We start from the raw sequence: 14,792 nt of genomic DNA, 5'->3' as shown, positions 1-14,792 counted from the left end.
TCCCAGCAAAACAAATTATCATAACGATAAAGGTGAATTCAATTTTATACATGCTTCACATAGTATATAAATTTAAAAAAAAAAAAATCAGCAGCAGTCTTTACTCGCTATGTTCTGGTTCTGTAAGGTAAAGACACAAGTTCTCCTTTTAATTGTAAAAAGACTTTTATTACATTCTTAAATCCACATATAGTATCACCATTGTGCAATAACACTTCACTGTGTTAAAACCTCTTGGGCTTTATATCCATGACATATTATAAATTATTTCATATTAAAATCTATATTGATTTAATAATAATAATTTTAAAATAGAATGAAAATATCATAAACAGAAGGATCATGACAAAAGAGAAACTTTTAGGGAGACATCTTTAAAAACGCTCTTTAAAAAAAATAGAATTACATCTCTCCAAGACAAAAAGGACACTAAACTGATGAAAAAAAAACAACAAAAAAAAACAGTACATAAAAGGATAAAAATTAAGAAACAAAAGATCACAACAAAACCAACACAAGATTCAGAGATTAAAATCCATCTTTTATATATATATATATATATATATATATATATATATATATATATATATATATATATATATATATATATATATATATTTTATTATATCCTATTTATTCTATGACTCAAACTCAAAAAAAAGTCTTGCAATAATGATATTAGACCGGGGTAAAATCTTTGATACTTCTGTAATCAAACATTCACAAGAACATGTACTGTACACAGTGATCAAGGTTTAAAGGTCTTCTATATTGGTGCAAGGTGTCTTGCTAGCTAAACTAACTGCAGACACTGTAGGACAGAGAGCCCAGCTATCTCCCTGAGTGACTCAAAACGGAAATGTACGTTCAGATCATAAATTCTGCCCCGTGGACAGATTTTAAGCCTGTTAGGTCACAAAGTATACTGAATCATGTCTAACATTCTCAGGCTGGACGCACAAAGTATTCCACTTTGTTACAATCTGTAAGTGCCATCTTGGCTTTTTAGCTGATCTGCAAAGAAGTAGGCTGTGTATTTGGTAAATGACCTTGTAAATAAGATGAATCGTTGTGCTGCGAGGTTAACTGTGCTGGAGTGTTTGTGAAAATATGAACTGTAATAGATGGCAACGAAGACCCAACGTACTGAGAACAATGGGAAAGACTTTATTGCACAATCCCACAATGCCACTGTCTTAAGTACCAAGACAAGGGTAATACCCCCTTCATACTATGTGAGATAATATAGTGAATGGCAAACAGCACTGTCCCAGCAGTGCAAAGCAAGCCTGGCTTAAATATGACATAGAGAAAGACATCCATCATCTGTCATGTGATTGTCTCAAAATGCTTAAGGTAGAACGACAGCAATGATTTCTCCAATTGCAGCTGTTTTCTTCTCATGGCCTCTTTAGGATTCTCGTAGAATGATACTTTCTTTTGTTTTACAGAAATCCAAATATGGCCCCCCTCCACCTTAAAGAAAAGGGTTTTCACAGGGACACACCCTCAGGTGTGTGCAAGTGCAACCTGTGCGGGGCTTCTTTCCTGGACGTAACTGCTCTGACATGACATAACAGCAGTCAGAGAGGGACGTCTTCAGTATAAGCAGATCCAGCATTTTACTTTGCTGTTGTCTAATGTCTAGTTTTAACAGCTTTGAGCATTATATTTTACATTTGTGTAGTAAGCAGTGATGTTCAAATTTTGTCGCCAACTGTTATATTTTTTGAAAAAAGCTCTTTCGCATGAACGCAGGAATATTAACTCAGGGGGGTAGCTGATGGCTCTGTCAACCCTTCGCTGTGCCATGTAGTGTTTAAAGAGGGTGAGGTAGTAAGGAAGTGGGGAAAAAGGAATAGAAGATTGAATTCTCCAATCCGAACACCTTGGTTGCACTCGGCAGCATAATCCGCCAGACCCCGAAGCAGTGAGAGTTGGTGCAGACCGTAAATCCCCTATTACTGATGTCTAAGGAGCTTAAACACCACCATCATCCACCTGTCCACTTTCTATTCCCTGCCCCCTCATCCGACCGTGGAGGCGGTGATGGAGTTGACTTGTCACGTTTCAACGTCCTTTTTCCATTCACAAGTCTCGTGAACTTGCTGCCGTCGCTCAAACCTCGCTCGTGCGGAGGTGGCTGAGGTGCACACGATCCTCCCCGAGAGTGCACGACCCCGCGGCGGCCGGCCTCCCGGCAACCCGGTCATGCGGCTCACCTGCGGCAGGAGGGTGCACCTAGCATGTCCGACCGGTTTCACAGATGGCAGTTTGAGCGTGAACCCGTAAAATCTCGTGCCCAGAGATCCATTTTGGATTGAGAAAGGACTTGTGACTACTAATAACCAGAGTTTCTTCTTTTTTTTTTTTTTTTCATCTCAGCAACAATCTTTTTTTTAATTTTTTTTTTTTAATCCCAGAGCCCCAGAGTGTGGGCAGGCAGTATCTATCTGAGACCTGAGCACAAGCACAACATTACCCTCCTCCTCCTCTTCCTCCTCCTCCTCACTTGGTATGAATTCATAACTGCTCTTTTTTTTTTACACTATTATATAGAAGTTTTATATATATATATATTTTATATATAAAAAGGAACATCTGAAAATACTTTCACAACACCTGTGATTCTCTCGCTTTCACTCTCTAAGTGGCATTTGCAAAGGGAAAAGGTATTAGGACTGAGGTCATTGATTACATTAAAACAAATAAAGAGCTCACTTACATCAGTGTCTGAGGGTGTGCTGGTAAAAATACCAACGACAATTTCAGCTTAAGTGCTGTATTTTGTGCTCTGTGTGCAAGAGTTTGTCGGTGCATGGCGACAGACATGCTGAATGTTTGCCCATGATTCACACTGTTTAAAAACCTTGTCTGCTTGTGAGTTTGATCATGGTCCCTTTCAACAGTTTGTTCATTTGTTACAGAACTGCAAAATACGGGTGCTACCGAAAATACTGATTGAAACAATTAACTGTAGATAGACAACCGAAACAGGCATCATTACTGCAAATCTCCACAAAGTGGGTGAGGACTTTAAGTATGTACATTCTATATCAAGCCTAGGGCTGTGCTGACGGGCTAAGGGAAGAGGGGGTACATTCAACAATAGCTTACAGGAAATGCGAGAACGATGAAAGTCAAATTTATATTAGAAAGGAATTCAACTTAATAAGCGGTTTAAGGTCTTCTTATAGAAAAATATTTTTGAGAATACAAATGATGTAGGCTACTCTTTAATCGTCTCCCTAAAAAGGAAGTCATAAGCACTGATTACCCAGCAGCAGTTCCTGTAGTGTTAAGTTGAAAGGACCGGCTTGCAGGGCAGTGAATGCTACTCCACAGGGTTGGGAGTTCAGAGGTGAGAGGAGTGTGTGCTAAAGTGTAGCGTGCAGGATTGTCATTGAGCCGCTGGTTGGTTTTGCTTCAGCTGGTTGCCACATTTTTGTTTAAACTCCCTCTCCCTACACCTCCATGTCACTGTTTGAATCACGCAATTTAGCAAAACTGCACTAACCCTCTGTGGAGTCTGGGAAGGTGATTTCACTGCCAAAAACCTCCCTATACAGAGGAGGAAAGGTGTACGCCGTTTCAGGGTGAACCAAACGGAAAAAGTCCAGTTTGTCAATGTGGAGGTTGCAAATGGACCTCATGATGGGAAGCTTGGACACCATCTAGAAAGGAAGTTCAGAAAAGGAGAGAGAGAATTAGATTAGAACGAGAGAGAAAGACCAATAAACTTCATATTAACAATATAATATCGGGAGGGCTCTGTACCTTGGCTAGTTTCTCGTCTGATGCTCCTTCTTTTTGTAGACAACGCTGCAGAGCCACATAAACCTTTTCCTGCAACTTCTGGATCCTCTGGACATCTGTCAGCCAGGGTCGATCTGAAGGAGAAGGCGGGGGACATGATTGTGTCATTAGTATCGTCATCTTCTCAGTTTCAATGAGAATCTGGTGAAGTTTGCGGTTAACTAATGTTTAGGGTTTGTTTGACTAAAACAAACTTTTTTAAATTGATTTTCTGCCTTCAAAGAAAACCAATGGTTCAGATTTAACCCATTATGGAGTGAATAAACATCCTGCCAGTGGTAAAAATAGACGGTGACCATGACAACACTGCTAATGTAGATGTGTTTTCTACTGACAATATGGACATTTGAAGTGCTTTAAAACTTGTGAAACCCAGCAGACAAATGTGTTTGTTTTTAGAATATCTGGATAAAGGTAAACTTTATAACCTAATAATGGTTGATAAAAGTTGATTTATGAAGTGAAGAAGCTTTTTGTGCTTCTCTGAAAACATATCTATTCTATATATGGCTGGATAACACAATCTAAAGCTGATAAGAAAACAGGTAAACTCGCTCTCTTAGTAATATAAGAAAACAGGTTACTCGAAAAACTGTCATTTTTAATTATATCTTAAGGAAGCTATTAGCAAAGATGTATTTTAATCGGATTGGTTAAAATTCCATTTGTCTTGGAGGTCAAGCTACATTTTATTTGATTTTCAATTACAGTTCAATCACAATTATATTATTTCTTAAGTGCAAACAAATGTGATTTTTTTTTTTTAAACAGTAACAGAAACCTGCGAATAAGCTTTTGAACAATTGAACAGTGCTGGTAAACTTTTAAAGTCTCCACACAAAGAGCTTTTAATGAAATACCAGTTTGACCAGTTTAGTATGTGAGGAGGTAACTGACTTCGAGGCATTTGATCTCACCTGGTGAGAGCAGCACAGCTGCGCTGAAGAGAGCCATCTCTTCCTCGGACATCTGGACACGGCTCAGGCTTTTAGCTAAGTCGAACACCGCGCTCACGAGGTCATCACAGCCTTGGTGGAGGGAGAAGGGAAAAAAAGAACGTTTTACTAAAATAGAAACTACTGACGGTGATGATTGTGACAAAGATGAAACAGTTTGTATGAGAGGAAGGAGAGCGAAGTGAATGAGCTGACTCACCGAGAGCTTTGAAAAGCTGAGCAGCGGCAAACTTTCCATCAAAGAGCAACGTGTTGTTGATGGGGTTGTAGGCCCGACACATACGGATCAGAAGAACATCCATGCAGCCTGTTGACACACACAAAAAGAGACGTTCGAGTAGATGTAATAGTAGCATACACACATTCAAATTGCTGCTGTGCAAACGATCTCGGAAAACTAATTTGGACGCTAGTGTTAGTTAAATATGTCCCACGACTGTGATTATATAAAGTAGAACATTCTTTGATGACAACATCATTTTTACATCATTTCCTGGAAAAACTATGAATGACAAGGGAGCAGTCAGCCGTTTAACTACAGTAAAGACGGGATTAAAATAATTAAGGTAGACAACGCAGGATGTCATTGAATCACCTGTTCATACAGTTCTCGAACAGAAGGAGCTGTTTTTTTCTTTGTTTTGTTTTTTAATCGTTCCACTTTTTCAGTCAGGTTTGACAGATCGTACATGGGTGCGGAAACATTTCACACATCGAACGTAATCACCAAATTAGTCTCAATAAACGCCGCGTGAGAAGGACTGGTGAACACGCTCTCGTTGCTTTCAGCTTCATAAGGCGAGGACGTAATTAGTCGAAATAAACGCTGCGATCTTAATGTGTTTTCTCTTTGATCTCAGTATAATGAAGTCAGGAGATGCCCTCACTGCGAGACGTGGCTCACACACAGGCCTCCGTTATATGTCGAGGCGCTTCGCAGCACGATGACGAGAGAGAGCGGCGGAGAAGAAGCCGCGCGGCTAAAACAAAGCCGGCCGTTCTTTCCAAGAACAACTATGCACCTTTTGAAGTCACACTACAAAGCATGTGATGCTGCAACTCTGTGAAGTCAGCTGTCACTTGAGGGGGGGGATATAGTGTTCATGGGACAGCAGCTAATTCTGTCACAGACAACGTCTGCAGAGCAGTGAACATACAAACAGCATTGGCTGCGCAAAATGTTTAGAACCGAGAACTGACCTGCTTTGAGGAGGATAATCTGGTCGTTCTGACAGAGGTCCATGAAGCCAGAGATGTGCTTGGCAAACTCCACCACATACTGGATTGCGTTAGTGATGTGAATGGCACATTGTTGCCACATCACCTCAGCTGACTGAAAGAGAATGAATCAGACAGGAAGACTCAATAAGGGACGCAACACCAAGGACATCACACAAGCTGTATTTCATTGTTCGCTGTTGACTATATGCTTATTTTGACATCAAGAATCATCTAGTAATGGGATCTGATTTCTGCTTAGCTGTCCTGAATTACAGGAGGGGGGGGGGGGGCGCTTGATATGATACATCCCTCTTAAAAATGCGGCCTCCGACTTTGACTAGTGAGACAGAAAGGCAAGTCGGAAAACATACGATAAAAAATGTTTGGATTTTAGAATGACAATGTAAAAATGAACTGTGGCGACAAGAAGGGACGCTTCTGTTTGTTTTAGTAAACTGTTTTCTACAAGTTTACTGTTGATTTTTGTGCAAGGTCTAAAACTGATAACTTTCTGCTGTTAACCTTGTAAAAGATTTAAAAAAAAATAGGGTAGGATAAGCCGAGTGACATTTAAAGTTTTATGTTTAAAGATTGCTACGGCTATGAGTTTCACAGATTTACACTTCACAGCGCAGTTTCACAATACAGTTCAGTTAAATCAAACACCCAGGGGCAATTTCCTTTCTCAACCCCATTCTTCAAATGTGTGTACTTTATTTAAGTTTACTGTCATCTGTTTGTCGTACAATGAGTGTCACATTTACCATGGTCTGGTATGAGCGTGTCTCCTCTGGGTTGTATAAGGTCCACGCCATTCTCTTCAGCTCCTCTGTGCTGTACTGGCTTGTCTCAATATGGGACTTCACCACACTCTGGGTTATACGCTCTGAACGGAGAAAAAGAGTCATCTTATTTCTTCTTCTTTTTTTTTTTTTTGAAGTTTGCAGTGAGATTCATGATGTGTTTAGGGTAGATTTAAGGTCACAATGCACATTATGAGTAGGTTACTACTGACCTATCTCAAGCGGGGAGCAGCCCTCGGGTAGCGGGTTGAGTATAGCGTGGGAGAAGAGTCCAGAATCGTGCAACAACTGGTACTCGTGCTTGATGCTGTGATTGCCGTCGACAAAGTCTAAGTTGGTCTGCTCCGGCGAGCTCTGAGAGGACGAGCTGCTTCCTGCACTTCCGCCCAGCATGTCCAGGTTACAGTACTCTCCACCTGCATCCTCTGGGGTCAGCGGGAGGTCAAAAAGCAGGCCCTCCGGCAAAGTGGTAATGTCGTCCAGATCGCTGAGCGTGGCGCTGGAGCCTCTCCTGTAGGCGCGGCCGTGGTCGGCCATGTCACTATTCTCGTCGCGGGCGCCGACTGCTGCACACTCCTGAGACTGCTGGTGTTTCTGCACCTCTGCGTACAGGCTGTCGCGCTGCTTTTTGGACATTCTACCGAACTTGACGGCTGTGACAGAAAAGGGGTAAGACAAAACCTGAAGTGCGGCCGCAGTCAAACAAGGATTACCTAACTTATTCATCGTGATGAGCAAAATGCGGGAGGTGGAAACTCTGAGTTAATTAAATATAGATCGAGTAACTGAACTCACCATCACGGCTCATGCCCAGAGCGAGACACTTCTGCAGCCTGCAGTGCTGACAACGATTACGATTGGTCCGGTCAATTAGGCAGTTCCTCTGTCTAGAGCAGGAGTACATGGCGTTGTTCTGCTGGCTGCGTCGAAAGAAACCCTTCAAACAGAGACAGACACAATGTGAATATGCCTGATGCGATCACAAGCAAAATGCTTTGATTAGACTCGGTAGAATCAATCGGGTGATTACGACACACTGGAAAAAAATTTTCCACCGTGATGAAGACGACTGACAGCTCACCTTGCAGCCTTCACAGGTGATGACACCATAGTGAATCCCTGATGATTTGTCCCCACAGATTTTACAGGGAATTACCTCTATTTGAGCTGTAGACAAAAAAGAATGGAGAAAAATATGGGTTAACGGGCGCAGACTAATCACGAAAGATCAGTTATTATCAGAAAGATCCTTAGATTATTACAAAAAGGATAAATATGAAAAAAAAACAGAGTCCAGAATATGAATAATTAAATACATTTGTATTACATAATGACAGTCAAAAGACTGCAAACTTCTTTCATTTTGCAGCATGGTGTTGATGTGACATGATGAGCCGGTTAATCCGGGCATTTTTCCTTTGTGTAAGAATTTACTGCTTTTTCCTGTGTTCCACAATTGAATATTTTCAAGACCTCTGGACTGTCGGTCAAACGAGACATTTAAAGACGGCGTATTGAGCTCTGTGATGAGCCTTTTACCTTTTATTTTCTGACTGCACTGACAAAACAACAATCCACTAACTGAGAAAATATTCGAGAACTGCATCCGTAATATAAATGCCCGTTAGCTGCAGTCCTACAATGACAGCGTGATGGAAGTTTGTAACCACCGCAGCGATCACGCCACAAGAAACAAAACAATAACACAAACATATATAGTAAGCTCCGCCCACAGGTATGTCACAAGTGTAGCATTATGATATAGAAGCGTTTTTTTTTAGCGCCAGTTACGAGCACAGGTACGTTAAACATTTGCTTTTCTGGCTTATCCTGCTGGCTGCAGTTATTGCCGGTAAAACACCTCAACCATGTCATCGGAAGTGGGCAGCTTATTACAAGTCAATATTTGCTCGAGACAGCCACGACTTTTTTAATTTAAACTGAACTCAAACCTGCCGACCGTCACCGTGGAGGTGAAACTGGTTGATGCAAGTCGACTTGGACTTTCTTATAATAAACTCATACTCGGACAGCCAAACGTTATCTGACCATTGCTGTTGTTGAAATGTAACTGACACTCATAATGAGATCCATTTGTAATAGCGGTACAGGTTTGTCAAGGTAGCAGAGAAGTGTCCAGAACACAAGAGAAACGGTGTATACGTTATACACCTTGTGTTGATTGAGGAAGCCTGAGCCTTCTTACCCAGGAACAGCCTGTTCTTTTCATTATGTTGTTTATCTAAGTAGCTGGGCCTCCTCAAGCCCAGAATAGCAGGTCAATTGCATTAGCTGAGGCCCGGGGTTATAAAGTTTCACAGCTCTCTCTCGCACTGTCGCTCCTCCTCCAGGATGAACAAAATGGTAGCAGGTTAACAAAGGCACACTGCCGTGCTGAACCCCTCCAAAGTCTACTGTCCACTGTAGCCCACAAAATAACGGCAACTGACTGTTTACTGTGTAAATGTGTAGATTTGATTTGTCCTGGGCAGCACCGTGTGCCAAACAATGCCCAAACCACCTTTGTTGGGTCACACAGGGTATTAGGTAACCAGTTAATCACAGAAAAGGCTTTTAACAGGTCTTCCCAGCGCTTCAGAAAATTGCTGTTTTCTAAAGGCGCTTTTATAAACTACTCACAACCAACCAATCACATGAGTCACTCTGCGTGGGGAGAGAAATGCGTCACAGACGCAAAGCAAAGTTAGTGACTGACATTAACCTGAAAATCTAGTCTGGAGAGAGAAAAAAAAAATCTGTTGACATTTTCATTCTACAAAGACTTTTTTTTTTTTTTTTTTTTTATGCAGCGCAGGTGACATATTCCAGTATCTTGGTTCGGTTGAATGTGCTGGCCAACGAAAAGCAACTCGGGGATATAAATAAATAAAGGGCAATGGAAAAAAAAAAATCCCTCTCTCCTTTGCTCCCTTTATTGCTCCCCCTTCAGAGCCCCCCCCCCCCCCCCCCGCCTACACACACACACACACACACACACACACACACACACACACACACACACACACACACACACACACACACACACACACACACCCCACCCTTCAGCCTGTTATATAACTGCAGTCTGGCCACATTCCATGAACACACTCATTCAAAGGTGGTTGTCGTGGCAACAGCGTGACTCTCCTCCCTCACCCTCCCGGCGCTCCCATTGGCCTCTGAGGGAGAGGCTCCCGTCTGTGACTGGCTGCCTCACCTGCCAGTCAGCCGAGCTGCAGCAAGTCAAGCCCAACAAGCAGGAGCTGCTGCTCCACTGACACAGTTTCCCATTCAGCAAATAAGGAGGTGCTTGTGGTGGCAGCCTCACAAGGAACACAAATCTGGTTTCTTGCAGGTTTTAAGGTAGAACTCAGTCTTGAAGTAAGGGGAGGGTGGAGCCCTCATTTTAGTTTGGATAGAGAGCAGCGTGAGAGATTTGATTAAAGAGCAATTCAAGATGCCCCGCTGAAACTGGGATAGGCAACCTGCCCTGCTGGAGATTTTACAACTTGTGCAACATCTGGAAATATTTCCAAAAACCTGTAGTACAGTAAGCTGCAGGAGGAGGAGACGTCTCTAATAGCAGCTCTTAACTTGTTGCAGCACGTCAAGTATTAGAATGAAATTTCAGCTGTGTTCGAGCTCGACCATAAATCTATTTTTACTCTGGTGCAGTTGGCTGAGCAGAGATAACTTCTGCCGGTCCTGGTCTACAAAGGCTGCACAAATCACAACATTGCACTTAAGTGCACACTGGTTAATGTAGATAACGGTGTGTAAAGCAGAAACGGTCCACTGTGCAACTATTACATTTTAGCTATGCCGCAATCGGTTGCAACGCAGCATGGGCCTGAACAAGAGCTCCTTTATTCTCATTCGAATTTATTGAGAGCATGTCCACTAATCTTTGTACCACGACTAAATGTTCTTACAAAACAAAGAAAACACCCCCTCTGTTTGTTTGAATGCCACAAATGCATACGTAAAAGCAACGGTTTAAACCCAGCTGGCTGCGTGTTGAATTCTATTAGCTCAGCAAATACTGATTTGAAAACAAGCTCACAGTAGCTGTACAACTGAAACAAAACAAAAACCATAACAGACACATGAGAAAAAAAGAGTAATTCAATATATTTCATATCTAAAGAGTTTTACTGTGATGTCTGTGATAAAATGTGGAAAAATAGTCTCAAACATACTCCTTTGGACCCTCAGAGCAGAAAACAATATCAATAAATAGTAGGTAACTCTAATAACCATTAAATTCAAACAAGTGGTAATTTAGTCTTTTCTGTGTCTTTCAGCCAGTGTGTCAGTCTCTGCCGGTCAGGACTTTCTTCATCGAGCACTATAAACCCTCAGCTAGGGAGACTTCGTCCTCTCATCCCAGCTCATCAAACAGATTCCAAGGTCTTCTTTTACTTTGCGCTTTACATTTACCTGACATGCCGTGGAATTAACTTATATTCGACCGGGGCCCGCGTGGGAGGAATGGCGCGTACGGCGCGACATACTATGAGGTTCGGTTACCAACAGAAGGTGTCAGTTATTTTACTAAATACGCAGTCATGTTCCCCCAGAGAGTCCGCCGCTCGCCTTCCGCTTATCTTTCCAACGCAGGGCACCTGCGACGATTTGCCTTTTTCTCTCTTCTTCTCCTCCCGCCAACCTTACCTACAGAACGCAGACGGTATAATATGGCCTAACACTAACCTCAAACTGGTTAAAAATGCACTGCAGGTTTAGGAGATTACTCAGCAGATGCAGTAATAGAGGCGTCAGTGTACGGTGGGTTCGCCGTAGGGTCCTCCGCCATGCGTTGCACTTCAGCCATCGATCAGTAGAGTTACACTAAATAGAAACACTGTATTACAAAACATGCCTATAAACAGGCACCAGGGTAACTTAACTATAATTGAAATGTCCGGGTATAGACGTTATGTGCGGTACAGACAGTATGTCTGCACACACATTATGTACAGATGAGTCTTTTTTTTTCTTCACTTTTTGCAATTTGACTTTTACAATTTTTTTAATTTTTTTTTTATATTTTTAAAATAATCAAACATGTACATTTATTGTGTTGATATAAAGCTGTTCTACTAAATATTTCCAATGAATGAGGTTTATTATTCGAACAATATAATGGAATACTACTTCCTCACTGTTCTCAAGACTAAATATTCACATGACGTACAGCAGTGCTGCTCCTGCCAAGAAAGCAGGCCTCACACTCTGCGCCTCTGTAATACCGCACCATTGATCAGAAAAGATAAAGTGCATTCACTTGTCCGTGCTCTGTGCGCGCCTCCAAGCCCAAAACCCAAGTGGGCCTCTGCAACACAAGCAAAACCAGACTGAGGAATTCACTCCACAGCATGTCATTTTGCGTGCTGCTCCAAACCGCAGGAACAAATTTAGGACTGAGCCGCAGCGACCACGGTCACCTTGATTTAAAATCTCTTCGTGCCTGTTTCGATGTCACTGTCCTTGTGCACACTTTTCGCGCAGATATGGCCAATTAAAATGACACCACGTTAGGATACGACTGAGCGTAAACGAGTGTTGAAGAATGAAATATTGCGTCCATTACTGTGCTGCAGAATGAACTGCAGTCATAATACATAGATAATGGTAACACTTTTGCCTGCACACCTAACATGCAGGCTGTGCGAAGAGTTAACGCTTTAGATAAGGGGAATGGAATCTTAGCATGCAGTTGTCAGAGAGAAAGGGCACCTTGACACATACTGTAACTTGCTGTGAACTTCCCCAAGGCTGCACACTCAAACAGATAGTGGCTTTGAGGCTGAGCTCAGCACAGCAGTGTCCTTGGAAAGCAGAGAGCAACCTCTCCTTTTCACTGCTACCATGCCTTTGATCCCGGGCAAACTGAGCTCCGGTGCAGTATTATTGTAAGGCTGCAGCACCGTGCACCACCAGTGCACAAAGGCATCAAATCTTCATTGAAGTTTGTGCGTTTGATTGCATTGCGTCACACCTGCCTGACCTCTTTATGCAACAAGAACAACCCCTGGTATAACAAGTACGCTGGCATTGTTAACTGCAATCTGTCTATCTAGATATATAAGTCACTCAGGAAAATTAAACCTCTACAATGCCTCTCTCTTTGTGGGTGACACTGTAGATTATGTGGTATTTTACAAAATCAGACTGACAAGCTGTGCTTGACTGGAGTGATATGCACTCTGGTTGATGTAAGTAACCTAAGCTGGCAGAGGAAGATGAGCTTAACTGATCCCTGCTGTGCTTCACGGTTAAATGTGGGCTTGCTGTGCCCATATCCTGCTTGTCACAGCGGTGCATGATGGTTTGACATAACACAAAATAAATAATGATATACTGGCAAATTTTACGAAATAAAACATGTATACTAAATAAAAACATGTATATCATTAGATATTTGCTTGTATTTCATAAATATAATGTTTGTCACTCAAATTCTAAACTAATGTTTTTTTTTGATAAGTAAAAACTCAGCATGATTTTTCAAGTTCACCTCACGTCCACATTAGGTTAAAGAGGAGCATCTCCCTGACAACTGATTTAAATGATCAACATTGCTTCATCAGTAATGACGACAAAACTATGCCCCTCCATGCACACACACGCACACACACGCACACACTTGCTGTAATCCTCAATGACAGAACTAGGTCAATGGAGCACCTCCTCTCTCTTTCTCTCTGCCCCCCCCCCCCCCACACACACACACACACTGGCCGCCATACTGCTGATTCTGAAAACAAAAACACTCTTTCTGATGAACTAAATATAACAGCAAAACGCAATCAGTTAATCCATGAGCGCATTTAGGTACATGAAAACAAGATGTCGCCTTTAATAGTCACTCAAAATTGTCAGCAGAAAATGTGTCAAACTAATGATTGAGTCACACAAAAGTGATATAAGTTTTATAGTATTGCCTGCAGTACAAAGAAAAAGGCAAATATCTGTGAACACGGAGTACTTTATTCAACGTAAACAATCCCTGCCAACAGATTTTCATGTGGCTTGACATCCCATGAATCACTCCGCTCACCACCTCCCTTCCCTCTCTCTCTTACATAACTGGAGTCGCTCACAGGCGAAAATAAAAGAGCCTAACTACAGCTGCTACGCAGTCATCTTTGCACGAGCAAACCTAAAATAACTACAGAAAACCCACACATTTTACACAAATAGACCAAACACACTCGATCTCGGACCAACGCTTATAGAAATCTGTAATTAAAAGAGTTTATTTCTTAATTTTTTTTTTTTTTTTTTTTTTTTTTTCCCCCGCATATTTAGTTTAAAGACTGCGTAAACACTTTTGAAAGTGTTTAAGCGGACATGTTTAGATTTCACAATATACATAGGAACGTCATTTTATTTCCCTTCTCATGCAATCTGGTATTTTAGTGCAGCGCGCCTGCAGTCGACGCACTTCAGACTTGTTCCAAAAGCACACATTATGCAACCTGAACTCGCAGGGACCGGACGTGTCATAAACACATTGGAGCAAATGCAATTATTCCCACAGACTCACCTCTCATTGCGACGGTGAAGTCTAACCAACTCTTCGGGTCATACAACTCCAGGTGGAAATGAAGCCAAGAAACACCGAGGGCGACGCGCACTTATTCGCTCCAAAACGGAGCAGCTGAAAACTGTCACAACAACGAATCCTCATATGGATTTTTCTAACCCTTTCTTCACGCGCGCTGACCTTAAAAAGAAATTTAAAAAAAAAAAAAAAAAAATCAACGCCGTGTGACTGTTCTTTACTTGCTCTCAGCTCCTCGCAGTTGTGATTTAAAAAAAAAAATTACACCAATAAAATAATAACGCAGCGGCTCCTCCTCTCTGTTCTGTCTTGCTCGGAGTCTCGCTCTAACCTAGTTTCAGCGCGTGGACTACACATGATCCTCAACCAGCGGTCCGCCCGCCTCGTGCCCCGTGAGCTGTACGCGCGCGCCAACCCCCACGCGCT

The 14,792-nt window shown here is 42.0% G+C and overlaps 1 protein-coding gene across 1 annotated transcript; it reads right to left on the bottom strand.

Moving 5' to 3' along the window:
* Nucleotides 1–146: 146 nt before the first annotated feature.
* Nucleotides 147–14,743, bottom strand: rorca (RAR-related orphan receptor C a). Its single transcript, XM_069150282.1, has 10 exons — nucleotides 14,349–14,743; nucleotides 7,878–7,963; nucleotides 7,592–7,733; nucleotides 7,009–7,449; nucleotides 6,758–6,879; nucleotides 5,973–6,105; nucleotides 4,972–5,079; nucleotides 4,734–4,844; nucleotides 3,778–3,890; nucleotides 147–3,674 (listed from the first exon to the last, which is right to left on the bottom strand). Exons 1-10 carry the CDS (start codon nucleotides 14,353–14,355, stop codon nucleotides 3,513–3,515), a joined length of 1,425 nt encoding a protein of 474 aa, XP_069006383.1. The 5' UTR covers nucleotides 14,356–14,743; the 3' UTR covers nucleotides 147–3,512.
* Between the last annotated feature and the right edge of the window lie 49 nt (nucleotides 14,744–14,792).

This window comes from Embiotoca jacksoni, unplaced genomic scaffold (genome assembly GCF_022577435.1).
Source record: "Embiotoca jacksoni isolate LCO1_2020_lvr unplaced genomic scaffold, fEmbJac1.0.p SCAF_16, whole genome shotgun sequence".
NCBI lineage: Eukaryota > Metazoa > Chordata > Actinopteri > Embiotocidae > Embiotoca > Embiotoca jacksoni.
The sequence above is the reverse complement of the archived record's forward strand: the minus strand, read 5'-3'. Positions and strand labels throughout refer to the sequence as shown.